This window comes from Saimiri boliviensis, chromosome 6, assembly GCF_048565385.1.
Source record: "Saimiri boliviensis isolate mSaiBol1 chromosome 6, mSaiBol1.pri, whole genome shotgun sequence".
In the NCBI taxonomy this organism is placed as follows: Eukaryota; Metazoa; Chordata; class Mammalia; order Primates; family Cebidae; genus Saimiri; species Saimiri boliviensis.
The window spans coordinates 87,704,518-87,732,411 of NC_133454.1; the positions used below are offsets into that span (position 1 = coordinate 87,704,518).

The following is a 27,894-nucleotide window of genomic DNA, read 5'->3' on the forward strand; positions in this document are numbered from 1 at the left end:
TATGGTGTAATAGGGGCTTTGGCTAATATTCCCAATAAGTCCATTTCAACTCTCAGTGAGAAAAATAAAGTTTATTTCTTGTACAGAAATAATTCCAATTCAGTTTTTAAGTCTGAACCTTCAAACCTGGGAAGCTTTTTTCCAAGTCATCAGCAAGGGCCTTATCAACTTCACGTAGGATTGTAATAAAATCTTCCACCTGTGAGTCAAACAAAAAAAAATCAAACACAGCAGAGAAAAAGGTGGTTTAAGGTACTGATTACTCTACTTGTGGTTTCTAAATGGTCCGATGGAAAAGAAATGCTGGCAGATCTCCAGATGACAGTAAAAGTACTTCCTAAGCAGTCCTCTAAAATATTCTCAAGGAAATGACTATGCTTCCATTCTGTTTTACTTTTGACCTAGTACTTCTCCCCCTGCCTCCCCTTACCGTCTGTTCCCACATTCTGTCCTTCGTTTTCCTAGAAAAGTTCCTATTTTGAAATCTGCTTCTAATGGTAGGAAATGTGATGTCATTTGAAGAACCATAGAAACCTACCGACTGTTCCTGAGAATCTGACTTTGGCTTAATATATATGCTATCTACTTCATAACAGAAAGGAGTATTATAAATTTAGAGCTGATTTTTTCCTCTTAAAATTGTTACTCCCAATAGTATTATGAATTTTCCAGTAGTCACCTTTTTTTTTTTTAGCTTTTATTTTAGACTCAGAAGAGTCTAAATGTCTAAATGTGCATTTGTTACAAAGGTTTGTTACAAAGGTATATTACATGATGCTGAGGTTTGAGGCACAGATGAACCTGTCACCCAGGCAGTAAGCTTAATACCCAATAGGTAGTTTTTCAGCCCTTGCCCACCCTGCCTCCCTCCTTCCCTTCCTCCTGTAGTCCCTAGTGCCTTCTGTTCCCATTTTTATGTCCCTGGTATCCAATGGTTTAGATCCCATTTCTAAGTGAGAACATATGGTATTTGGTTTTCTGTTTCTACCAGTCATCTATCTGACAAAGGCATTAAGTCATATAAATTGTATATACTATCTTTTTTGACAATGACCTCAAAATCAAGTGCTTACTTGAAAACATTTAGTAATCCTATGAAACTTAGCCACCTATACATGTACACATACTTACCACAGGGCTATAGAAAGGAAGAAGGTTTTGAAATGCAGAGGAACACTTCTGTTTGCTAAGCTGGCCCTCCTTTACTCCCTGAACCACAGTCTCCTAAAACAGCACAAGATTCAATGTCAAAAAAGGAAAATTTCTCAAGCTTTAGTGAATAAAAACAAATCAGTATATACAATTCCCCACTGACCCCGTAGGCATTTCAAATGTCCCAACTGAACCCACTGACATCAAGGATGCTTATGTAACCCAAACACCTTCTCCAATGTAGTCTTTACTCTAGCGAAGGGCACGACTACCCACCCTGCTACACAGACCAAAAACCTGGAACACAGTCAAGACTTTTCCTTCTCCCCTGCTGCTGACCCCTCCCCGCGAGTATTCAAGTCTGTTCTACCAGATCTCTCTTACTGCATCCCTCCTCTCCGTTCAAACTTCAGTTGTTTAGGCTGTCACCATTTTTCAGATGATTCTTGAAGATTATCAACCACACGAGCCCTGTAGGTTGGTCTCCTGCTCTCCAGCCTCAACTCTCTCTACTCCTTCCTCGCTATTGCTTTTGGAGTAATCTTTCTAAACTGCTCATATCACTTGGTGCTTAAAAGAAAAAAATCTTTAGTAGCTCCTCCGTTTCCTCAAGATTAAGTCCAAATCCCCTAAATATGGCATATAAGAATTTGCATGACATTGCCCTAGTGCATTCTCAGTCCACCTTCCTTTGATGTTCCTACCACTTAAAAGTTAAGAAATATCGATGTCCCTTGCTCCAAAAAACAAAAGCAACAGCAAAAAATAGAAAAAAAAAAAAAAAATACATGCAATGAATATGGAAAAGATGCATTTTTACCCAGTAAATTTATACAAATAATCAAACTGGATAAATTATAAAAAAGCAGGAAACACAATCAATATATGACATCCAAATATTTCAATCTCTAATTAATTTAAAATGCAAATCAAAATAAGGCACAATTTATCACCTGTTGAACTTTACTTGACATAAAAATTATAATACCCAATAATAAGGGTCAAGTAAAAGCAACATTTTCACATGTAAATAGCATTTTGACAAAATATAGGCATTATGCCCTAGCCATCTTCACATCTGTAATGTTGAATCCAGTATTCTGTAAGACCTGCTAAGGTAATAACCCCAAATCTGGAAAATACAAATATGGAAAAGAGAAGCAAGACAACTAATAATAATAATTAAAAAAAAAAAAATCGGGCCAGGGAAGGTAGCTCACGCCTGTAATCCCAGCACTCTGGGAGGCCGAGGCGGGTGGATCACGAGGTCAAGAGATACAGACCATCCTGGCCAACAGGGTGAAACCCCTACCTCTACTAAAAATGCAAAATTTAGCTGGGTGTGGTGGCACACACCTGTAGTCCCAGATACTGAGGAGGCTGAGGCAGGAGAATCGTTTGAACCCAGGAGGCGGAGGTGGTTGTGAGCCGAGATCACACCACTGCACTCTAGCCTAGAGACAGAGTGAGACTTTGCTTAAAAAAAAATAAAAATCACCAGATTAAGAGAAACTTTTTGTTTTGTTTTGTCTTTTTGAGATAGAGTCTCACTCTGTCACTCAGGTTGGAGTGTAATGGCACAATCTCGGCTCACTGCAGCCTTGACCTCCTGGGCTCAAGCAATACTTCCATCTCTGCCTCCCAAGTAGCTGGGATCATAGGCGTGTGCCACCACGCCTGGCTAATTTTTGTATTTTTTGTAGAGATGAGGTTTTGCTGTGTTGCCCAAACTGGTCTCAAACTCCTGGACTCAAGTGATCCGCCTGTCTCAGCCTCCCAAGAACTGCGATTATGGGCACCTGGCCAAGAGAAGGTTCTCATTAAGGAATACTCTTTTAAAAATTCAGTGGGTATGAGTAAATATATTCTTCATAGTTATATTTATAATATTTTATATTCATAATACATAAAACAATATATTCTTAACATATTCATAATCTATTTCTTTCCAAATACATGGATAGAAAGAATATGGTCAAAGGAAGATATTAATCACTGAACATATTCAGGGAGAGTATTACTTAGGAGAAGTTTGCAGTAAATTTTGAAAACTGATTACTTGGTAAATTACATTTAAATTGGCTCTCAGTTAAAAGCCTTTCATCTAGAATCAAGAAAAATGCTTATAATACAGTGTTAGGAAAAAGAGCAGTCTGCATATGCTGGGTAAAAGTATATGAAAATGCACTTAAAAATATATATGCATGCAAATATATGTTTGTCATACATAAATATACCAAACTAATACAACTAGTGGTTTTTAAGATTATAAACTCAGGCCAGGTGCGGTGGCTCAAGCCTGTAATCCCGGCACTTTGGGAGGCTGAGGCGGGTGGATCACAAGGTCAAGAGATCGAGACCATCCTGGTCAACACGGTGAAACCCTGTCTCTACTAAAAATACAAAAAATTAGCTGGGCATGGTGGTGCGTGCCTGTAATCCCAGCTACTCAGGAGGCTGAGATGGGAGAATTGCCTGAACCCAGGAGGCAGAGGTTGCGGTGAACCGAGATCGCGCCATTGCACTCCAGCCTGGGTAACTAGAGCGAAACTCCGTCTCAAAAAAAAAAAGATTATAAACTCATAGTGATATTAAGATTTTACTTTCTTTATTTTCCCAAATTCGTTATTACTTTTATATTAACAAAATAATAGCAGTAATAATAAAGTTTGGAGCATTAAGCTGTACACACTTTCGCTTACAACATCATCATCAGTACTTCTTTCCTACCTTTGTTAATGCCTGAAAAATATTAGAAAGAAATTCACATAAAATATCCTTTAAGATTTTCAAGTGGAAATCATCTTGAGTTAAATCAGTCTTTTTAGTTTCGTCTGTGTTAGACTCCACCGAGTTCTCTGGTTTCTTCTGACACTGTTCCATATTTTGTAAGACCCGAATGAGGCTGTCAATTAGAGGAAGATCTACTGTATAAACAAATCAAGAAGCATTGAATTGGCCAGTTCAGTTTGATTTTTCATTCATACATATTAAATTAGTGCTAGACATCATTATTTTAGGTATTATAGATACAGTGGTAACATGACCAAGATGTCAGCCTATAAGTGGCTTATATTTTTATACTTTCAAATAAGTAAATAAAATGGACCATTTCAGGTTTTGGTAAGTTCTATGAAGGAAATAAAAGAGGAATATAATATAATGGCCTAGCAGGGAAAGCTCTCTGAAAAGGTAACACTGAGTTGAAAAGTAAAGCAATCAAACATCAGCAATTTTAAAAGCCCCGGAAGTCAGGCCTGGTGGCTCATGACTGTAATCCCAGCACCTCGGGAGGCCAAAATGGGCAGGTAGCTTGAGCCCAGGAGTTTGAGATCATTCAGCCTGAGCAATTTGGAGAAACCATATTTTACCAAATACAAAAAATCAGCTCACAGCATTTTTCTACCACCTCCACTGTTCCATCTTAGTCCAAGTTATAACATTTCTTGCTATGAGTCAATTATCCAGACTCTAAAAGCCTCCTAACTCGTCTCCCTTTTCTATTCACGGCCCCTTACATCTCTCATCAAAACAGCAACCTACTAAAGTCAGCTCATGTGTAAGCAACATCTGCTTAAAACCCATCATGGTTCCCCACCTCATTCAGAGGAAAAGGCAAAATCGGAACCTCCATACTCTACCTCTCTGGCTCCATGTGCTACTTTGCTAAATCCACTTCAGCTATATGGGATCTCACTGTTCCTCCTCAAAGACACCAGGCGTACTTCTGGTTCAGGGCTTTTATACCTTCTATTCCTTCTGTCTGGAATGTTCTTCTCCCCAAGTATGCATATGACTCCCTCCATTCTCTCCCTAAGATCTGTACTCAATGCCACTTTCTCAATGATGTAGCATATCTATAAATGATGATCTTAAAAATATTCAACATTTTTAAAATTAAAAACTCAATAAAATAGAAACGGATTAATACTTCCTTAAATGGTAGGACATATAACTTTTTGTTGAGGGGACCGAGTCTTGCTCTGTTGCCCAGGCTGGAGTAGAGTAGTGACATCTTGGCTCATTGCAGCCTCTGCCTCCCAGATTCAAGTGATTCTCCTGCCTCAGCCTCCCGAGTAGCTGAGGTTACAGGCGTGTGCCACCATGCCTGGCTAATTTTTGTATCTTTGAGCAGAGACAGGGTTTCACCATGTTGGCCAGGCTGATCTTGAACTCCTCACCTCAGGTAATTTGCCCACCTTGGCCTCCCAAAGTGCTGGGATTTTAGGTGTGAGCCACTGCATCTGGCTGTAAAATATGTATCTTATAGCCAGTAATGCTTAACAGTAGAACTCTAGGATTATTCCTAATAAAATCAGGAACAAGGGAAGGATGTTTTCTATCTTCACTATTATTTAACACCAGAGATACTAGGCAACCCAGAAAGAAAAAGAAACCACAGATAGAGAATTGATAAGATATATCTAATTTAAGCCAAAGCACTATCAGATAAAGCCCAAGGATTATTATTGGAATGATTATTAAAAATAGTAAGAATTTGGTAAGGTTACAAGAGGCAAAGTTTACACATAGAAATCAACAGCCTTCATGTATTCCAACAACAATAATCAGTGGAAGAAAACATGTCATAGACAATAGTAAACCCAAAGGATAAAATGTCTAGGAATGGAATTAGTAAGAAATATACAAGATCTATATGAAGAAACCATTACTGAGGGACAAAATAAGACCTGAACAAATGAAAAGGCATAACATATTCTTATAAAATTAACACAATATCAACAAAAATACCAGAGTTTTTGGTTTGGAACTTAAAGTTAGTGATAAGAATAGTTAAAAACATTCTGAAAACTTAGAATGAAGGGGATTCACTATTAGGTATTAAAACATAAAACCTTAATATTTAAAAACAATATGGCTACTAATATGTAAATAGAGCAATGGAACTAAATAGAATGTATAGGGGAATTTAAAAAATAATAATGACGAAATTTCAAATCACTGTAGGTAAGCTGGATTATTCACTAAATGATGGTGAGATAACAGGGTAGCACCCTGGAAAACAACGGATACCGCTAGCACCAAAGTTATCAAAGTGGGGGGGGAATTAAAGCCACATTTCACATGTGACACCAGAATAAATTCTAAATGAATCATGAATTTAACTGTAGTCATAAAAATCATTATGTGAAAGAATATGTATTTACATAGGAAAATATTCACTTTACTTTCAAAATGAAATGTTGGCTAAAAAGCAGAATTTAAAAAAATACATATGCCTGTATTGGATGGTAGATTTACAAGCATCATGTTTCCTTGATGTTTTTTATAAATTTTATAAATTTTTAGGCAGGGTGCAGTGGTTCATGCCCATAATACCAGCACTTTGGAAGGCAAGGCAGGAGGGTCATTTGAGCCCAGGAGTTTGGGACAAGCCTGGGCAAGATGGCAAGATCCTGTCTCCATAAAAAAATTTAAAAATTAGCCAGGTGAAGTGTCATGTGCCTGGAGTCCTAGCTACTCAGGAGGCTGAGGTAAGAGAATCACCTTAGCGCAGGAATTCAAGGTTGCAGTGAGCTATGATCCTGCCACTGCACTACAGTCTCGGCAACAAAGTAAGACTCTGTTTTTAAAACAGGTAAATAGCCAGGCGAGGTGGCTCATGCCTGTAGTCCCAGCACTTTGGAAGGCTGAGGTGGGTGGATCACCTGAGGTCAGGAGTTAGAGCCCAGCCTGGCCAAAATGGTGAAACCTGCCTCTACTGAAAAAATACAAAAATTAGCCGGGCTTGATGGTGTGTGCGCCTTGTAATCCCAACTACTCGGGAGGCTGAGGCACGAGAATCACTTGAACCCAGGAAGCAGAGGTTACAGTGAGCCGAGATCACATCACTGTACTCCAGCCTAGGCAACAGAGCAAGACTCCATCTCCAAAAAATAAAAATAAATAAAAAATAAAATAAGTAAATAAATATGATAATAAATTTTTAAAATTTAGCATGTAACATTTCTATAATTAGGAGAATGAAAGCATTTTTAAAAGGGAGAAATAAAAAGAAAAAAAGGGAGAAATAAATGAAATGAAAAACAGTATGAGCCTAAAAAATTGTACTTGCCTTTTTCTATCTTTAGATACTCTTGCTCAGTCTGTGAGGCATAGATGGCAGACAACACTGAAAAAACAGAGGCTAGCACTGTTTTCTGTTCTTGAAGAATGATGGGTGGATCATCAGACTGGCAGAACTCATGGCAGACCAGGTCAAAAAGTAAATTCCAAACATCTTTTCCAGTGTCAGGACAATGTACTTAATAAAGATAATAAAGAAAGTAGTCATTTAAAATCAGCAAAGAATTAAATGAGTAACTGTAGCGCATCTGGATAAACCATCTTACCAATTGCTTGAATGCCATCATCCACTGTAGTAAGCAATTGTAAAATGTGCATGTAAACATCAAGCCATTCTGGATTTTCAGAACTGAAAAGAAAAGTAAAAGCCACAACTTTACTGTCCAGGGGATTCCAATCATTCATCCATTCAAGGAATATTTATTACTCTGTGCCAGCCACTGCTCTAAGTGCTGAGGATAAAACAAGGAAAGGAATGAAGTCACTATGCTCATTAGAGCTTTTATATACTAAAACAAACAGCAAAAAAAAAAAAAAAATCACAAATATTATATAATATAATCAACACACGGCCGGGCATGGTGGCTCACACCTATAATCCCAGCACTTTGGGAGGCCGAGACGGGTGGATCACGAGGTCAAGAGATCGAGACCATCCTGGTCAACATGGTGAAACTCCGTCTCTACTTAAAAAAATACAAAAATTAGCTGGGCATGGTGGTGCATGCCTGTAGTCCCAGCTACTCGGGAGGTTGAGGCAGGAGAATTACTTGAACCCAGGAGACAGAGGTTGCGGTGAGCCAAGATCACGCCATTGCACTCCAGCCTGGGTAACAAGAGCAAAACTCCGTCTCAAAAAAAATATATATACATATAATCAACACACACAGGCAAGAAGTAAAAAAATTGTTTGCCTCTATCTCATGAAAGTAACAAAGCAGAAACCTGCTAGTTGATACTTTATCATTTTGGTTTGCTTGAATAATCAGAACAAAAAATGACTAAGATTTTTAGAGTATGAGAGTAAGGTCCACTGCACCATGCATCAACAATGATGTTCTGAAAACGTCTCAGGATTATCCTAGCTCTCTAGCTGAGAATACTAAAACCACATAAGTCTAATTCTTATGATCAGCAGTTTGTATTCTTAAATTTTATCTAAACAGTTTAGAAACTCAAAATCTTAGTTCTTCAACCAAGCAAGTGAAAAGACAGTGAACAATTAAAACAATGGTTTGGCAAATGTTTATTTAAGTACTTACTACTTTCAGGCACTATGTCAGGAACTAAGAAAACAGATGTATAAGATGTTATTCCTATCTTCATAAAGTTTTTACTCTAAAAGGAAAGAAGATTGCGAGCGGGGTAATTATAATAAAGTGGTATGCGCGCAGCAATATAGGACTAGGAACTTCACAGAGCAAGGAGACTTCATTTGCAAGGTCAGGGAAGGTATCTTATGAAAAATGATGTTTACACAGAAACATGAAGGCGCAAAGAAGTGTTTGAGGTGGAGGAAACATACTGTGCCAGGGCCTGGCAACAAGAGAGCCTGGTTCAATTGAAGAAGTGAAGCAAGCTTCACAGGCCCAAAATGCAGAGTACAAGGAATAAGGATAGAGAGGCATTCTACTGGGCCTATAAGCTGTACTTCATTTTTTTAAGGATTTTTCATTTATTTCATTCTTTTTTCGACTATTTATTTAAATTTTGGATTCAGAAGGTATATGTTGTGGGTTGTTACATGCATGATGCTGAGGTTTGGGAATACAAATGGTCCCCTTCACCCAGGTGATGTACGTAGTATTCAAGCTGTGTTTTTTGTTGTTGTTGTTTTCTTCTGGACCTTATCCTAAGGAAGGCAACTGAAAAGACTGAAGCATGAGAGTGAGATGAGTGCGTACTTTACAAAAACAGCTTTTAAGTCTAGGCTTGGGAAGAAGCAAGCACGGAGGCAGGGAATTCAAGTAAAAGAATGTGGCAGTTGTCCAGATGAGAGACAATAATGGCTTGATTGGCATGGATGGAATCCCAGGAAAAGTCAGGAATAAGGGTTGGAAGTCGACTACAATGGGAAAATAGTGGGGCATTCAGTAATGGCTTCTCCATTTCTTCTATGTTATCCAAATAGGATAATGATTGCACCATTTACTGATACCGAGAATACTGATGAAGCAGATTTAGGGAAAGATGATGAATTTAATCCTCACTTGGATAAAGGACACAAAATTAATAGGTTTTGATGTGGCTTACTCAGCACTAATAATGCACTAAGCAAACCACTAAGCAGATCAATCTCAAAATTAATTTTCTAGTGATTAGCAATAAATAGTTTTAATGACCTGTAAGACCTAGTAATCACTCTTGGCAAGACATCAGAGTCTCAAAATCAATCACTTATTGAAGACTGGCATATAAACACAAGGAGCTAAATAAATAAACAAATGATGTGCAAAGTTAAGAAGCTGTTAAATGTTCGATGTAAAATAACCACACGAAAATGTTTTCTCTTTGATTTAAATTACATAAAATTTCTGATGATGTTAAGACAGAAACCACATTTAATGTTGAATAACAGCCTATAGCTAAATGACAATATAACAGGAACTTTGTAACCATATCATTCTTGCAAAAAGCAAACATGTTACATTACAAATATTAGTAGTGACTCAACGTAACATTCCTTCTGTTGCAAGGAATCTAACAAGACTTATATCTGAGAATACTTCTAGCAATCGCATTTTCCCAAAACACTTGCATGAAAGAGCTCACCTACCGTACTTGTTTGGCAGCCTCAAGTATACAGGGCACAAGCCTAAAAACTGGCTGCTCTTCAGACTCTTCCTGGGGTTGGTCTAGAGGCTGAGAAGCCCCATTTCTGACCCATTCCAACATCAGTTTCTCATCCAAATCAAAGAGCTTGTCCACAACCTCCCCCACCTTCACCAACAAGTCAACTGCAGAGAATAAAACAGATATTGAAATGAGATACAAACTGTTAAAAGTAATATGGTCAAGCAAAATTCTAAAGCTATTTTAAGAAAGCCAAATCTTGCTCAAGCAGTGCTTATTCCAAGGGTGATTTACTTATCTCCTATGTTTAAATTTGCTTATATTTCCTTATTTTAAAATGAGGAATTTATCAGTGTCCCAGGAGTTTAAGAAATTTTATATCTTCTTCAATCAAAAAACTATCTCCAAAAAACAAACAAACAAACAAAAAGCTGGGCATGGTGGCTTACACCTATAATCCCAACACTTTGGGAGGTTGAGGCTGAGTGACTGCTTGAACCCACGAGTTCGAGACTAGCCTGGGCAACAAAGCAATACCCTGTCTCTACACAAAATTCTAACACGAGCTGAGCGTGGTAGTGCATGACTATAGGCCCAGCTACTGAGGAGGCTGACAGAAGGATACCTTGAGCTCAGGAGTTAGAGGCTGCAGTGGGCTATGATCATACTACTGCACTCCAATCTGGGTGACAGAGCAAGATTCTGTCTCCAACAACTTTATTACCTTGCACTCAAGCCTTTTTTTTTTTTTTTTTTAAAAAGGTGACTTCTAGAAATAGCTACACGGTTTCCTAAAAATTAAGTAAAATTTAAAACATTTTTTTTCTAGAGTACATGACTCACCATTTGTTGAACTTGACATAATGAAGCAAATGCTATCATAGATAGCTGGATGTTCCCGGATCCTTTCAACCCAGACACTGGCCACTTCTGCCTGGGAAAGGCAAGTAAGCAACAACCTATATGGTAAACGTGGGTTGAATTTCTACTTTTCAAAATCAGTAAAGGAAATTCAAAAATAAAAAATTAACTTTCTTAGCTACTCTTATGAGTAACATCACAGAATTCATAAAAGGAAAAGCATACCTGCTTGTTTCCAGCAGAGTAGGTGGGTCTGAATCATACAAACAGTGCAATAACACCTGCCTACAAAAACACAGAAGTTAACCAATAAGCCTCACTTTTCGCATTTAGAGTATCAGAGTTTTCATTTCATTTTTTGAACATCTTTATTGTGAAACACAGCATGTATACAGAAAAGCCCAAAATATACAAATCTATAGTTAACGAACAATTCTGAAGCAAACACTCGTGTTTCCAAGAAACAGAACAGAGCTGCATCTCTGTAGTCACCAGGTGTCCATTCCAAATCACAATTCTCTTTCCCAGCTAGAAATGATGATCATTCTGACTTTTCCAGCAATCATTTCCTTACTTTGCTCTATAGTTTCATTATTTTATATATTTTGGTGTTGCTTTATACCACAGGTAAAAGGATTAAGATGCCATGCTGAATAGACATAATCTGGGAGGTTATTTGGATTCATGAAGATGTTCAAGGAAGGGAGACAGCATATTAAAGAAATACTATTCTTTTGAGTCTTCATTTATTTGCTGAAAACTATGTATGTAAGATCCACCCATGTTGTTCCTGTAGCTGTTGTTCTTTGATACACTGCTGTAGAGCATTCCATTGTGTGAAGATAACACGATTTATTTTTCCAGACTACTGTTGATGGACATTTGTATTGATTCCAATTTTGGGCTATTTCAAGCAATTCTCCTATAACATTTGTATGAGTTACTCTGATGCACACGTGCACAGTTTCTCTTACCATATATGCCCACTATGAGCTGGTCACAGCACATGCATATGATCCAATGTGACCAGATAATGCCCAACTGTTCTAAAGTGGTTCAACAAATTTATATCCCATCAGCATTTAATTGAATTTATAACATTTGTTAACATTTCTCACTTGCAGATTTTGATAGAGAACACTAGAGACTGAACATAATCCTGAGTCATTTGTTCCATGAGTGACTGTAAATTATTGAGGAATAAATACCCCAAACTAGGATCTTAAAGTCCCTCCACAACTAGGAGTTACCTCTTTTTGAGAAACCCAGGTACTTGAATCCTGTAGTAAAACCCGTATGGCCCCAGCTCTGACAAAAACTGCCTAGAACAGTTTTCTTAACATATTTTGGGCACAAATTTCTTTGAGATTTTGATTAATAGCCATGAACCCTTTGCCTAGAAAACTAATATACCCACAAAATTTAGCATATGACTTCAGGGTGTTCTCAGAACACAGTAACCACTTGGGTTTCCTCCATTAAAAAACCTTCTGCCCAGGACTTTACACATGAAGAAGAGAACTAGCCTCAAAGCAGAAATATGAGTCTTTCAATCACAGGAGCACCCCTTTATCTTCTAGTTTGTTGGCAAGTCTTACCCTCTAAGTCAGAGTTCTCAGGATGACATTATTCAACGAATCTAGTTTCTGTAGACTCCAGCTGAGTCACTGGGTTCCTTGCACCTAAACTGTTTTGGATTCCAGTTGGCTGCCCCATCTCCAAGTTTTGTCCCACCGGTTCTTCCCCTATCTGACTCACTGGCAACAGCTGACAATTCAGGTTCACTTGCTACTGAAGAAAACAGGCTTAAATCCTGAATCATTTTAGTACCTCCTGAAGAAACCCCTAGCTATCATCAACACACAAAGAAGTTCCTAGAGAGTGTTCATCAAGACAGAGGAAGGACTGTTTTCAGATTTGTTACTTTTGCTATATATAGAATTTCCTTAAAGATATAAATGAATATATTTAAAACACCATTATGTAATAAGACTTACCCAAGATTTTCATCACTGCTGATGGACACACATATCTCTTGGAAACAAGCCATATTACCTAAAATCCCCACACAGATTTCCTGCCAAATCAAATTTTACAAGTCACAATGGTTCTGAGGTGAAAGACACATAAACAGAATTATCAACCTGAAAAAAAAAAACTTTCACTGAGCGAAGTTTTGGGGCAAGGTGGAAGGGAAGCAGGATAAAGAAATACATATACTACCTATACCCTAATCTGGACAAGCTTACAGTATCTGAGAAGGGATGAAAGACACAGAAAAAGAAAGGGCAAAGGTAGGAGCAATGGAAGAAGAATTCTTAACAATAAAAGGAGTTTAAAATGATTGACAGGATTGAGATATGCAAACTAAAAGACGTTCAAATAAGGGGAAAGTATCAACAAAGGCAGGAAGGGAATCATGTACATGGCTAAGACAGTAGACAATAAAGAAAGTACTCTGGTTGTGGCACAAAGTGGGTGAACAGCATGAGGTCAATATTGCAGGTATAAACGACTGAGATTAAGGGCTGGGAATGCCATGCTGAAGAATTTGACTTATTCTGGGAAATTATTTGGAATCATGAAGATGCTCAAAAAGGAGAGATAACATACTGAAACAGTATCTTAGATTATTCTGGCAGCAAAATGCACAATATATTAATATAGTCCCTCTTTAGCCACGGTTTCAGTTACCCATGGTCAACCTTGGTACAAAAGTACTAAATGGAAAATTCCAGAAACAAACAATTTATATGTTTTAAATTGCATGCCTTTTCTGAGTAGCAGGATGTAATCTTGCACCATCTCACCCAGAATGTAAATCATTCCTTTGTTCAACATATCCACACTGTATATGCTGCCTGCCCATTAGTTACTTAGTAGCCATCCTGGCTATCAGATCAACTGTCATGGGATCACAGGTCTTGTGTTCAAGTCACCCTTACATTACTTAATAATGCACAAGAGTAGTGATGCTGGCAATCTGGATACGCCAAGGAGCGGTCGTTAAGTGCTTTCTTTACATGAAAAGGTGAAAGTTCTTGACTTCATAAGAAAACAAAACAAAAAAATATATGCTGAGGTTGCTTAGGATCTATAGTAAAAACAAATCTATCCACGAAACTGTAAAGAAGGAAAAAGAAATTTGTGCATTTTCTAAATAGGGTTTAATATTATCCTTGGTTTTAGGCACTGGGGGTCTTGGAATATATCCTCCAAGGATAAGGGGAGATTAGTGTATAGGGAAAAGCAGTTTAAAATAACTTAAGAATCTATCTCAGTAACAGTTAATTAATAACAGTTTATTACCACTCATTATGGCCAGGTACTACTCTAAGCATTTTCCATGTATCATTTTGTATAATAACTTAGGAGATAGGTACTAATAGTATCCCCATTTTTTTTCAGATGAAGAAACTAAGGCACAGAGAAGTTAAGCAACTTGCCTAAGATCTTAAGATCTCCAACTAGAACATGGCAGAGCTCCAGGGCTTGAGCATTGAACACTATTCCTAACTGAACCTCAGTAATCAAGATGCAAGAGGAGGTGGGCACTCAGGCATGGAAAAGGATGAAGCTGATGAAGACTCTCAAGGTGAAAGCAAAATAATCCAATGTAACGATAAGAAAGAAAGCAGTTGAACTTGACTCCTAGGTTTCCAGTTGCCTCATTTCCCCAGTCAGTGATATTGGTCCCACTGACAGGAAAATTGAAATTTTCCCACTGACAGGAAAATTGAAAAGCTATAATGAGTTCAGATAGTACAGTGTTTCCAAGCTTGCTGAAACATAAGAATCACTCAGGGAGCTCATTAAAAATACAGATTTCCAAGTCTCATCTCAGATCTACTGAATCATAATTTCTAGGGTAGAGCCTGGAAAACTATTGTTTACCCAACATATACCAGGTGACTTTTATGATCAGTTAAGTGTGATCATAAATCACCGAGGACATAGGTTTGAGAGTACAGCTGACCCTTGAACAACACAGGTTTGAATGTGTGGGTCCACTTACAGGTGGATTTTTTCCAACCAAACTTGGATTGAAAATATAGCATCCTCAAGATGCAAAACCTGCATAATATGCAGAGCTGACTTTTCATATACACAGGTTCCACAGAGCTGACTGCAGAATTATGTGTGGATTTTAGTATGGGGGAATGTCTTGCAACCATCCTGCATATTTACCAAGGGACAACTATATAGCATGCAAGCAGAGAATGCCTGAAGAAAGTGGGAGATGTGACTTCAGTTACCAGGAGGGAAGTCAAGGTTTTGCTCCCACAGGCAGAGTTGCAAGTTAAAGGTGTAAAGAACACATAAGTTCACTAGGAAAATGAGCATAATGAGAACAAAGAATCAGGGTCTACACCTTAGAAAGCGTCCATATTCTATTCGGGACAGTATAATAAAGGAAGAAAGAAAAAGCCAATGAAAGGTGAGAGAGGAGTGACTGAAGAGGTCAGAGACCAGAGAGTGAGGTGGCACAGGAGCTACAGAAATGGAGTTTCAATATAATGTGAGTGGTCAAATGTTGGGAAAAGATTAAGAATGAGTAGGGGCAGAAAAAAAAACACATACGTTTCCCTTACAAACTGAAGAGGGACTAACTGAACTTCCAATCAAAGATGAAGTTTTTCAGTCTTGGCTGTTCACTGCAATGGAACTTTAAAAGCTTCCCGGAGTCTCACACTTGAAGATTCTGCTTTAATTCATCTAGAGTATAGCCTGACTCAAGATTTTTAAAAGTTCCCTAGGGCAAAGCTTCTCAGAGTGTGGCAATGCTCCAGAGCACCAGCATCACCGGGGAACGTATTAGGAATCCTGGACCTACTGGACTAGAAACTCTGGAGGTGGACTTGACAATTAGTGATGAGGGGACGTAAGGAAGTTTGACAGCCCATGTGCCAAGTGATTCTAACGTGCAGCCAAGGCTAAGAATCACTGCAGCAGCAGACTATGGTCAGCAGATACACATACGATAGTATGACTAATTCCTAAAAGGTGCCATTCCTGACATAAGCTTATTCCTTCATATACTGATAGTGAGTAAATATATTTAAGACAGAAAAACTCACTACAGAAATAGCATAGTTGTCACATCTTATATTAATATAAGGATTCAAGGAAAAAGTGGTTAATCAGGCCCTAATTCAGACAGAACATTCTACTTAAATAAGAATTTTAATTCAATCTTCAATCAGCAAAAATATACCATGGAATTCTCCATTTTATAATCTCAAAGAAAGAGAGGAAATACAGTACAGTGGTTATACTGGAGTCAGGCCTAGGCTGAAATCCAAGCTCCATTCTTTCCTAGTTGTGTGACTGTGAACACGTATCTTCACCCGAGATCTAGTTCTTTAAAAGTTTGCCTCACATTAGTAAGACCAGGTATTCCGTAAACAGCAGGTTTTCATAATAATAATTATTGAACAGGTATTTACTAATCATCCATGACACGCATAGCACATGGCAACTCAATTGGCAGTAAAGCACAGTACACTGTACAGTACATAAAGGCCTCTCCTTTAGTCTTTATCTACTGTTCTTGGCAGTTTCCTAACAGCAATGACCATTGAAAGCTTACTCACTTGGGAAGGTATGGGAGGAACAGTACCACCTTGAATAACAGATGCAAATACTGAGAGGGGACAAGAGGCACACAAAAGGAGGCACAGGGACAGCATGAGACAGGGAGTAGAAAGATCTGGCTAAATCAGAAGGGCTATCTGGCTATCTAGATTTTATGCTGGAAAGATGAGTTAGGTTGAGAGTAGAAGTCTTGAGCAGCAGTTTAAAATGGTTTTCAAGCAATGGTGGGTTTTGTGAGCAAAAAAGAGCAATCAACCGAGAAATGGGAGGCCCAGGCCCTATTCTTTGTTCTGATACATACTAGCAGCATAACAGTGGTTACGCCTAACTCATCTCCAAAGCTGTTAAAGTGTTAATCTTCCTGATCCAGCCTGAATCTAAACTTCCATGATTCTAATAATTTTAAATTATTAAGTTATTAATAATTTAATATTTTAAATTATTAGAGACATGTGGCTCACATGCCTATAATCCCAGCACTTTGGAAGTTCCAGGTGGGAGGATCACTTGAGGCCAGGAGTTCAAGACCAGCCTGGGCAACATAAAGAGACCCTTGTCTCTACAAAATAAAAACAGTAATTAGCTGGGTGTGGTGGCTTACACCTATAATCCCAGCAACTTGGGAGGCTGAGGTGGGAGAGTCCCTTGAGCCCAGGAGGTCAAGACTGCAGTGAGCTGTGATCATGCCACTGCACTCCAAGCCTTGAAAACACTGAGACCCTGTCTCAAAAATTAAAAGAAAAAATTTTAATAGCAAATTACCTAGGACCTGGCAATGTCCGACAAACATCTGAAGGTTGATTTGCTGATTTATGGTCAGTAAGAAAATCAAATAGTCATTTATATTCTATTGATGATTTTGAAAACACAAGTGTTGGTTTTGGACAGGACCCAATAGCAGTTCTTAGCTTCTTTCCCCTACCGTGTTTTAAGCTCTTGGAGGACAAGAAGGAATTCTGTTTTTATCTGAGACAAAATCTCACTCTGTCGTCCAGGCTGGAGTGCAGTGGTGAGATCTCAGCTCACTGAAACCTCTGTGTCACGTGCTCAAGCAATCCTCCCACCTCAGCCTCCTGAGTAGCTGAGACTGTAGACGTACAACACCATGCCCAGGTAATTTTTGTATTTTTTGTAGAGATGGTGTTTCACCATGTTTTCCCAGGCTGGTCTTGAACTCCTGGGCTCAAGCGATCCACCTGCCTTGGCCTCCCAAAGTGTTGGGATTACAGTTGTGAGCCATCTCGCCCAGCCAAGTTATACTCTTTTTTTTTCTTCCTTTTTTTCTCGCTGTGTCACCCAGGCTGGAGTACAGTGGCATGGTCATGGCTCACTGCAACCTCGACCTCCCCAGGCTCAAGTGATCCTCCCATCTCAGCCTCCCAAGGAGAAAAATAAATGACTATCCAGCACTATCTATTCTTATTGCTTCAAAGAAGGTTTTAGAAATGTACATACTTACTCTTAATCGAGGACACTTGGACTTGGCCAGTACTCCCATGAATATATCAGGAGCGTTAAATTCTTGGAGAAATAAAGCCACATCCTGAAAAGAAAAATGATTATTAACTTGGATGTTGAATATTCCTCCCTAAACCCCATAGCTTAGGCAACCATAAGCTTCTATATTAAAATTAGAATTTTAGATGCAAGAAAAACAAACCACAGGGTTAGGAATTGTGTCAACAGACAAAAGTGATGTTACAGTCTTTATGGTAACTGGTCCCAGACAGTGGAACAATTCCATAAACAAATCAAACTACCTATGATACTCCAGAGGATTATCCTATTCTTTTCTGCCCTGAATCTATTTACCTTAGTAATTTTCCTACCCACTAGGAATTCTCATTAAACACATTCAAACACATTTGCTGATTACATATCAGGTATTATGCTAGAAGTGAGGGATAAGGAAAAGAGTAAAACTCCTGGGCGCAGTGGCTCACACCTGTAATCCTAACACTCTGGGAGGCTGGTTAGAAGGCTGAGGTGGGCGGATCACTTTAGTTCACAAGTTCGAGACCAGCTTGGGCAAACATGGTAAAACCCCATCTCCACAAAAATACAAAAATTAGTGGGTGTGGCGGCACATGCCTGCAGTCCCAAGTACTTGGGAGGCTGAGGTGGGAGGATCACTTTGAGCCCAGGGAGGTTGAGGTTGGAGTGAGCCATGACCATGCCACTGTACTCCAGCCTGGGCGACACAGTGAGGAAAAAAAGGAAGAAAAAAAAAGAGTATAACTTGGCTGAGCGAGGTGGCTCACAACTGTAATCCCAACACTTTGGGAGGCCAAGGCAGGTGGATCGCTTGAGCCCAGGAGTTCAAGACCAGCCTGGGAAAACATGGTGAAACACCATCTCTACAAAAAATACAAAAATTACCTGGGCATGGTGTTGTACGTCTACAGTCTCAGCTACTCAGGAGGCTGAGGTGGGAGGATTGCTTGAGCACATGAGGCAGAGGTTGCAGTGAGCTGAGATCTCACCACTGCACTCCAGCCTGGACGACAGAGTGAGATTTTGTCTCAGATAAAAACAGAATTCTTTCTTGTCCTCCAAGAGCTTAAAACACGGTAGGGGAAAGAAGCTAAGAACTGCTATTGGGTCCTGTCCAAAACCAACACTTGTGTTTTTAAAATCATCAATAGAATATAAATTCTGGTCACAATATAACTGCAGTAGCCTCATAACTTCTTCCTAGAGAGTCTGCCACAGTGTCTAAAGGGGCAGAACACACATAACCATAGAGATGCACATGTGAGTGAACATGTGGCTCCAAATGGACCAAATCTCACCTAGAAATGTAAGACAACAGGTAAATCAGTTTTCTTGGGGACTTGCACTGTAAAATATATAAATAAAATTAAGTTTCTGGTTATCCACTGCCTCAGATTTTCACTAAATTAGAGGTATATATTTGAGAAGCCTTAACTTAAAATATAAGCTGGATGGCTTATGTGAAAATGCACACAGAAGGACCCTGGAGCACTTCAAAGAGAGAGGCAATTATCCTCCACAGCACATGTAACCAGTAACCTGCCAGACAATTGACTGGGAGGGACATACTCTACTTACTAAAAGACCATGGTCAGAGAAAATAATATTTTCAAGGATAACAATCTAAACTGAAAGTCATTAACAGTAGATTTTCTTCACTTTAAGTAATCAAGCTGTCTATCCTGTGAGCAATTGTGTCACATGCAGAAATGTTTAAATTTAATGATAATTCCTTAAGTAGCACAAGGATGGCCTAACAATATCAACACCAACAGTAATAATGGAAATTAACATTCATTGAACAAGTATTAAATGCCAGGCACAGTGAAGAGGACTGCATGCTATCTCATTTAATTCTCAAAACAACTCTATCAACTAGTTATCATTATTAGCCCCATTATACTCATAAGCAAACTGAAGTTTAAAAAGGTTAAGCAAGATTATACAGTCTCAGTAGAGCAAAGCTAGGATTTGAACCCACGAGTCTGGGTTCAAATTTGAGCCTATGGTCTCTCTTTTATTTTAAAAAAGAAATGGGGGTCTTGTTATGCTGTCCAGACTGGAGCAGTGGCTATTCACAGATTCACAGGCATTATCATAGCTAACTCCAGCCTCCAACTACTGGGCTCAAGTGATCCTCCTGCCTCAGCCTCCCAAACAGCTGGGAATACAGGCAAGTACCCAGCAAGACTATGTTCTGAACCATCACAACATGCTACCTCTCAGATATTCATCTATTCATTCATTAGTCACCAAATATTTTCTGAAAAACCTAATAGGCACTGTTTTAGGCTCTAGGGACACATCAGTGAACAAGCTAAATAAGGGATCAGTCCCATGGAATTTTCATTCTAGAGAAATGAACAAGCAATAAATATATAAACAACTAAACTACACAATTTCTAAATGCTACGAAGAAAATAAGACGGTATGTGCTAGAAACCGAGATAAACAGGGCTACTTTAGACATGACATTAGAGAAGGTATTTCAGAAGAGATGACATTATGCTTTGATGAGAAGGAATTTAAATCCATCAGAGGACACATGTAACAGAGTGAAGTGATTCTGTGGGAACACAAATTAAGAAAGGGTAATTCTGCCTGGAGTGTCTGGGGTGGCATCACAGAGGAGGTGACACTGAAGCCAGGCCATAAACAATGAGAAGGATTTTGCCAGCTGGAAGCCATTCCTCGCCAAATGGCATGAACGGCACTCATGGACACGTGAAAGTATAGTTAGTATCTGGCGGTCTCTAATCCTCGCACACTGAATTCATGGTTACTGAGCGATAAGAGACAAGGCTGAGATACAAACTCATTAGACTTTGTGCCAGGATCTCAATGGTCAGTGGAGAGCTCAGTTCTGAGTGGTGCCTCAAGGGCATCTCTTATAAGGGAGTAGAAGAAGGCCAAAAAGAACATGACTTTGCCCTCCACCAATAACCTCCTTCAAACAGCAGCACTGTTTTCTCAATTTTAAAACTGAGATTTTCATTCTAAGAGTTCATTTAAAACACAGGTTTTATTTATTTCAAAAAAATTTTGTTTAACCATAATTTATCAATAATTGTAGAACAAATACAGGTATTGATCGACTTACGACCTATGCAACTTACGACCATTCAACTTTACGACCACAATCGCTAGCCATGACTGCTCCGTGTCTGGCAGCACAAACGTTGCCCAGCTGGGCGTACGACAGTGCGGACCAGCTTCTGGCAGCACTACCATCTCCGCGTGCACCATTTCAACTGTACATATAGCCCACTCAACTTACGACCAAATCGTGTTACGACCGTTCCGCGGTCTCTACCGTGGTCGAAAGTCGAGCACTGCCTGTAGAAGGTAGATCTGAACAATACTCTCAACCAACCTGATCCAACTGACATTGATAACAAGATACTCCAACCAGCAACAACAGAACACACATGCTTTCTAAGTGAACATGAAACATTTACCAAGATAGACCATACTCTGGGCTATAAAACAAGTCTCAACACATTTAAAAGGATGCAGTGTTCAGTGACCACAGCAACAGAAAGATAACTGAAAAATTCCCAAATATTTGAAACTTAAATTATCTACGAAACAAAGAAAAAGTAAAGGATATTAGAAAGTATTCTGAACTTTCACGGACATAGTAGCTCACACCTGTAATCCCTGTACTTTGGGAGGCCGAGAAGGGTGGATCACTTGAGAGCCAGAGTTCGAGACCAGCCTGGCCAACATGGTGAAACCCCATCTCTACAAAAAATGCAGAGCGAAACTCTGTCTCAAAAAAAAAAATATGTAAACACAACATATCAGAATTTGTAGAATAATGGTAAAGTACAAATATTTAGGGAACATTTTTATAGTACTGGACGTCTATCTTTAAAAGAATGATTTCAAAGTATAAAGTACGTGGACAACTGATTTTTGATAAAGACACAAAAGCAATTCATGGAGAAAGAACAGTCTTTTCAACAAATGAGTTAGAACAACTGAATATCCACAGACAAAAAAATAAACTTCAATCCATCCTTGCACCGTATATTATACAAAAATTAACTCAAAATGAATCACGGACTTACATGCAAAATCTAAAATTATAAAACTTTTAGGAGAAAATATAAGAAAACAACACAATAACACAATTAAAAAGCAGGGAGACGATTCAAACAGGTACTTCACCAAAAAAGATACACAGAGTAAAAATAAACACATGAAAAGATACTCATCATTAGGAATTCGGGAAGTCCAAATTATAATCACAATGAGATATCACTACATACTTATTAGAATGGCTAAAGTTAAGAAGACTGACCATACTAAGTGTTGGTGAGGATGAGGAGAAATTCGACCTGGAATTGTATTTCATACACTGCTTGTGGTTATGAAAAATGGTAAAAACTGCCTAGGAAAACAATTTGAAAGTTTCTTAAAAAGGTAAACATAGGTCGGGCGCGGTGGCTCAAGCCCATAATCCCAGCACTTTGGGAGGCCGAGGCGGGCGGATCACAAGGTCAAGAGATTGAGACCATCCTGGTCAACATGGTGAAACCCCGTCTCTACTAAAAATACAAAAAATTAGCTGGGCATGGTGGCACGTGCCTGTTATCCCAGCTACTCGGGAGGCTGAGGCAGGAGAACTGCCTGAACCCAGGAGGCAGAGGTTGCGGTGAGCTGAAATCATGCCATTGCACTCCAGCCTGGGTAACAAGAGCGAAACTCCGCCTCAAAAAAAAAAAAAAAAAAAAAAGGTAAACATACATCTGCCATATGATTCAGCCATACCACTTAATATGGTTTGGCTCTGTGTCCCCACCCAAATCTCACCTTGAATTACAATCCCCATAATCCCCATGTATCAAGGGCAAGACCAGGTGGAGGTAAGTGAATCATGGGGCAGTTTCCCCCATGCTGTTCTCACGAAAATGGGTGAGTCTCATGAGATCTGATGGTTTTATAAGCATCTGGCATTTCCCCTGCTCACACTTCTCCTTCCTGCCACCATGTTTGCCTGCCTCCCCTTTACCTTCTGCCATATTATAAGTTTCCTGGGGCCTCCCATCCATGCTGAACTGAGAGTCAATTAAACCTCTTTCCTTTGTAAATTACCCCATCTCAGGTATTTCCTTATAGCAGCATGAGAATGGACTAATACACCACTCTAGGTATTTGCCCCCCAAAAAAGAAAAGTATATGTCCATACACACTTGTACACAGAAGTTCACAACAGCTTCATGTGTAATAAACCTTAAACAACTCCAGTATTCATCAACAGGTAAAAAGATAAACTGTGGTATATGCATATAATGGAATACCATCCAGCAATAAAAATAATAAACCATTGATATACACAACATGGATGAATCTCAAAATAATTATGCTGTGTAAAAGAGCCAGACCAAAAAAAGAATACGAGCACATTTATATAAAACTCTAGAATACACACTCATCTGTAGTGACAGAAAGCAGTCCAGTGGTTGCCTGGAGAGGGTGGAGGAAGAGACTACCAAGGACCATAAGGAAACTTTTAGGGGTGATGGGTATGCTCTCAATTCTGATTACAGTGACAGTTTTATCTGCGTAAACATCCGTCAAAATTTATCGGCCTGGCGCGGTGACTCCTGCTTATACTCCTAACACTTTGGGAGGCTGAGGCGGGTGGATATTTGAGGTCAGCAGTTCAAGACCAACCTGGCCAACATGGTGAAACCCTGTCTCTACCAAAAATATAAAAATTCCCCAAGACTGGTGGTGCACACCTGTACTCCCAGCTACTCCGGAGGCTAAGGCAGGAGAATCACTTGAGCCCTGAAGGTGGACGTTGCAGTGAGCCAAGACTGCACCATTGCACTCCAGCCTGGGCGAGAGGGACTCCACTTCAAAAAAAAAAAATTATCAACGGTCTATTTTAAATATGTGAAGTTTTCTGAATGTCAATTATACTTCAAAATAATATATAGTTTGTGTTAATTATACCTCAATAAAGTTGTTTTTTAAAAAATGACTAAAACAGGCCGGGCGCGGTGGCTCAAGCCTGTAATCCCAGCACTTTGGGAGGCCGAGGCGGGTGGATCACGAGGTCGAGAGATCGAGACCATCCTGGTCAACATGGTGAAACCCCGTCTCTACTAAAAATACAAAAATTAGCTGGGCATGGTGGCGTGTGCCTGTAATCCCAGCTACTCAGGAGGCTGAGGCAGGAGAATTGCCTGAACCCAGGAGGCAGAGGTTGCGGTGAGCCGAGATCGTGCCATTGCACTCCAGCCTGGGTAACAAGAGCGAAACTCCGTCTCAAAAAAAAAAAAAAAAAAAAAAGACTAAAACAATGAACAGCCATTGACAATTTTTAAGAAAATGAGTACAATTAAGTCTATACTTCTGGAAAAAAGATAACACGGGTGGCAATGTAGAGGATAGAAGGGAGGCGAAAGAGACGAAAACAAGGATTTTAATCAGGGAGCTATTCCAAAAGTCCAGGTAATAAAACAAGAGCGATTATAGAGGTCATTTAATCTCTTTTGGCCTCTATTTTCTTAGCTATAAAATAAGGATACTACTTATATCACAGGGTTATTGTAAAGATCAAATAGAACACATGAAAGTGCTTTTGAGCTATTGAATGAAATATGGATATTAAAATACAATTATTAATATTGCAATTATAGATATTTTATTGTCCCTTTCTTCTAATAGCACAGTATATTAGTGGTCTTCTAACTCCTAACCTCCTCTCAAATATATGGGCAGAGTTCTCTTTAGGTAGATAAATATCAGAACTTTCCTGGCCTATATGGATGTAGGAATATATTCATAAGAGCTATGTATTTAGTCCAAATCTAATGACAGCTCAGATCCTCCAGCCTCAAAGACAGAAGTTTAGCATTAGTAGCTCCTGGGACCCCATTCCCTCTATCACATACAGGTGTGATTACAGACAGGCAATTAAAGCCTTTCCCCGGAGACTGAAGGACTGAACCATTTTAAAACATCCACTCACCACCTCCTCACTCAACAGTCTTTCCAGAGTTTTGTTTCCAGCCTCATACCTCATCCATTGACATATCCCATACTTTGCAAATTTCATTCTCCATTTCTTCATCAAGCTCCATCTGCTGCTCCTCATCATCTGAGCTAGATTTGGTGTTTTCAGGGCTAACAATCTTCAGAAACACAAAGAAAGAAAACATGAATAAAAGTTGTCTACAGTACTAACCAGGTACCCAAGTACAGCAGGTAACTGAGTAACATTTCCTTATAATGTTGATGAGAAAAAAATTTGACTCCTGGCCAGGGCCACCATCTGTATGGAGTTTGCATGTTCTCCCCAAGGGTACAGGAGTCTGCTCCAGATACTTTAGTGTCCTCACACATCCCCAAAATTTGCACATTAGCATAAATGGTGTGTCTGAATGGTCCCAATCTGAGTGAGTGTGTGTGTGTTTAAGTGTGCCGGTGAAGGGATGGCATCCTGTCCAGGGCTGGTTCTTGCCTTGCACCTTGAGCTGCTGGTACAGGCTCCAGCCACCCTCAACCCTGAACCACAGCAAGCGGGTTGGAAAATGGATGAATACAAATTATTGTAAAACAAAAATCTGTAAAGACGACAATAATCGTAGAGACGCACGACAATAAATTATATGGTAGGAAAATGCTCAGTAAGCCTGCCTTATTTGTTACTGTTTTTGGACTGTGCAGTAGTAAGAGGTGATCATTTTTGCTTTGTAAACATTTATTCCTTCATTTAACACACCATCATTACTATCACCATCACTCACTAATTCACCAAAACTGGGTAAATAATTATCCTGTTTTTATTAACCTTTCTTCAACGTATTTATAGCTCACATTTATCTCAATAGTTAATATTAGAAGTGTTTTGGATCCTCATTTAGAAGTTTGGCGATGTTCTTGTGTCCAGAAATACGCCACAGGAACTTAACTCTTGTTTAAATCAATTAGCCTACGATAAAATTGGTTTCATTATCAGTCATTTTGCTTAGAGTCACAATTTCCAAGAACCTACTGATGTTAAGTGAGGACTTACTTTAATATTAACCCATAATCGTTTAGAAGTCACAAAGAGGCTAACAGCAAAGTACCTTCTCTTGCAAAAATCTTCTTTTAAAAACTTAGTGTCTTGAGTAGATCTATTCTTTCAACATTCACAAAGTAAATACTGTTGCTAGGCACTGGGATGGATATACAAAGATGAGTAAGATATAATACCTTACTTTTACACTTTTTTTTTTTTTTTTTTTACTTTTAGGATTTAGTGGGGAAAGGCATGTAAAGGGATAGTCATATTAGAAAAGGCTGTGTGATTCAACTGAATTGTGGACAAAGAGTTGGGGTAGCAAAAATGATGGACCAATGACCTATTCCTGGGAGATGCGGAACATTTCTCTTAGAAGGTGATACTTAAGCTAAATTTTGGAGGAAGAATAGTAGTTTGTCTTGTGAAGGGGAGAAGTGAGTATTCAGAGGAAAGTCCAAGAGTTAAGAAAGGGCCTAGCATGTTTTGGGGAAAAACAGTTCAGTGTTGATGGAACAAAGTGTATCATGGAAAGATGAGGCCAGAAAATGTACAAGAGCCCTAAATTCCAAGCTTCAAGAAATATGTATTTTTCTCCTAGGCAACAGGAACTAAGAGCAGTATCACCAATAGCCCTGTCTTTAAAGATTATTCTGGCAGCTGTGTAGAAAATGAACTGGAGAGGCCAGAGATGGGAAGCAAAAAAACCAATTAGGGAAACATGGGGAGAAGAAAACGCACATTTACTGACAGCCTCCTATAAGTCAAACACCATGCTAAGCACTCTATGGCCATTATAATCTCACTTAACCTACATGATAACCCTATATATAATAATATAAATATTATAAGCCATTTTATAGAAATTAAGAGATAAATAGAGGTTCTGAACCATTAGGTGACCTGCAACTTGTAGGCAATTAAATTGTGTTTTTTTATTTTTTTGGTGTGTGTTTTTGAGACAGGGTCTCACTCTGTCCCCCAGGCTGGAGTGCAGTAGCTGGATCACAGCTCAATGCAGCCTCCAACTCCAGGCTCACGCAATCCTCCAGCCTCAGCCTCCTGAGTAGCTGGAACTACAGGCATGCACCATCATGACCGGCTATTTTTTCTTTTTTTTTAGTTTGCAGAAACCAGGTCTCTCTATGTTGCCCAGGCTGGTCTCCAACTCCTGGCTGAAGCGATCCTTCCGCCTCGGCCACCCAAAGTGTTGGGATTACAAGCCGCGTTTTTCATGTAAAAGTTGTATAACCCTAAAGTCACCGTTTACTCTAATACAACGATAGTCCATGACATACATAAATTAAGGACTTGGGGTTCAGAAATGACAGTGGGGATGGGGGGCAAAACCCGAGCAATGTAGTTACACGATCATGTATTTCTGGAGAACTTGCAAAAGCAAAATATAACCCCAAGTATTCCAGCATCCCTGCCATTATACTTTCCTTCGTGTCGAGAGACCTGGAGAGGCCCCAGATAGTTTTGTGGTCGGCAGCGGCGGGAGAAACGCAAGGAGCGAGGTCCCGCAGCGCGCGCCTGGGGAAGGGTCTTCGTGGGGATGGCGGCTCCCGGGGCAGGAGGAGCCGCCAGAGACGGAGCCCGGGTGCCTGGAGGATGTGGGGAGATCCCACGCGTGGCGCGAGTTTCCACACCTGGATGAGTCCGCTGAGGACGCCAAAGAGCCAGTGTTTACTGTAGACCGTGCTCCCTATGCAGTCTCCCCCGGCGACCTCCTCCTCCTCCTTGTCGCGACCTGGCGGCGGCGGCGAAGGGTTGCGGTCCATGACTTGGCCGCGTCCCGCGCTACAGGGCCGTGCCGGAAGCTGCAGAGGAGACGATAGGCGTCCTCGTGCCAGAGCGCCCGGTGCAGCCGGCGCGACTTCCCCTAC

The 27,894-nt window shown here is 39.6% G+C and overlaps 1 protein-coding gene across 2 annotated transcripts; it reads right to left on the minus strand.

The window, feature by feature from the left end:
• Positions 1-52: 52 nt before the first annotated feature.
• SAAL1 (serum amyloid A like 1) lies at positions 53-27,843 on the minus strand. Of its 2 annotated transcripts, none has more exons than XM_010349045.2 (12): positions 27,658-27,843; positions 25,020-25,133; positions 17,948-18,031; positions 12,891-12,970; positions 11,119-11,178; positions 10,876-10,991; positions 10,016-10,196; positions 7,506-7,588; positions 7,229-7,417; positions 3,883-4,076; positions 1,132-1,224; positions 53-199 (listed from the first exon to the last, which is right to left on the minus strand). In XM_010349045.2, exons 1-12 carry the CDS (start codon positions 27,787-27,789, stop codon positions 107-109), a joined length of 1,419 nt encoding a protein of 472 aa, XP_010347347.1. In that variant the 5' UTR covers positions 27,790-27,843; the 3' UTR covers positions 53-106. The 2 variants fall into 2 exon arrangements, with proteins under 2 accessions (XP_010347347.1, XP_003919933.1); XM_003919884.3 differs by having other exon boundaries at positions 3,883-4,079; positions 27,658-27,842.
• Between the last annotated feature and the right edge of the window lie 51 nt (positions 27,844-27,894).

Coding starts and splice junctions, on each gene's coding strand:
- SAAL1 (XM_003919884.3), bottom strand. CDS start 27,789: ATGGACCGCAACCCTTCGCCGCCGCCGCCAGGTCGCGACAAGGAGGAG. Junction 25,134..27,657: donor TCCTCAGCGGACTCATCCAG/GTGTGGAAACTC, acceptor GTGTTTCTGAAG/ATTGTTAGCCCTGAAAACAC. Junction 200..1,131: donor TTCCTTTCTATAGCCCTGTG/GTAAGTATGTGT, acceptor TTTGACTCACAG/GTGGAAGATTTTATTACAAT.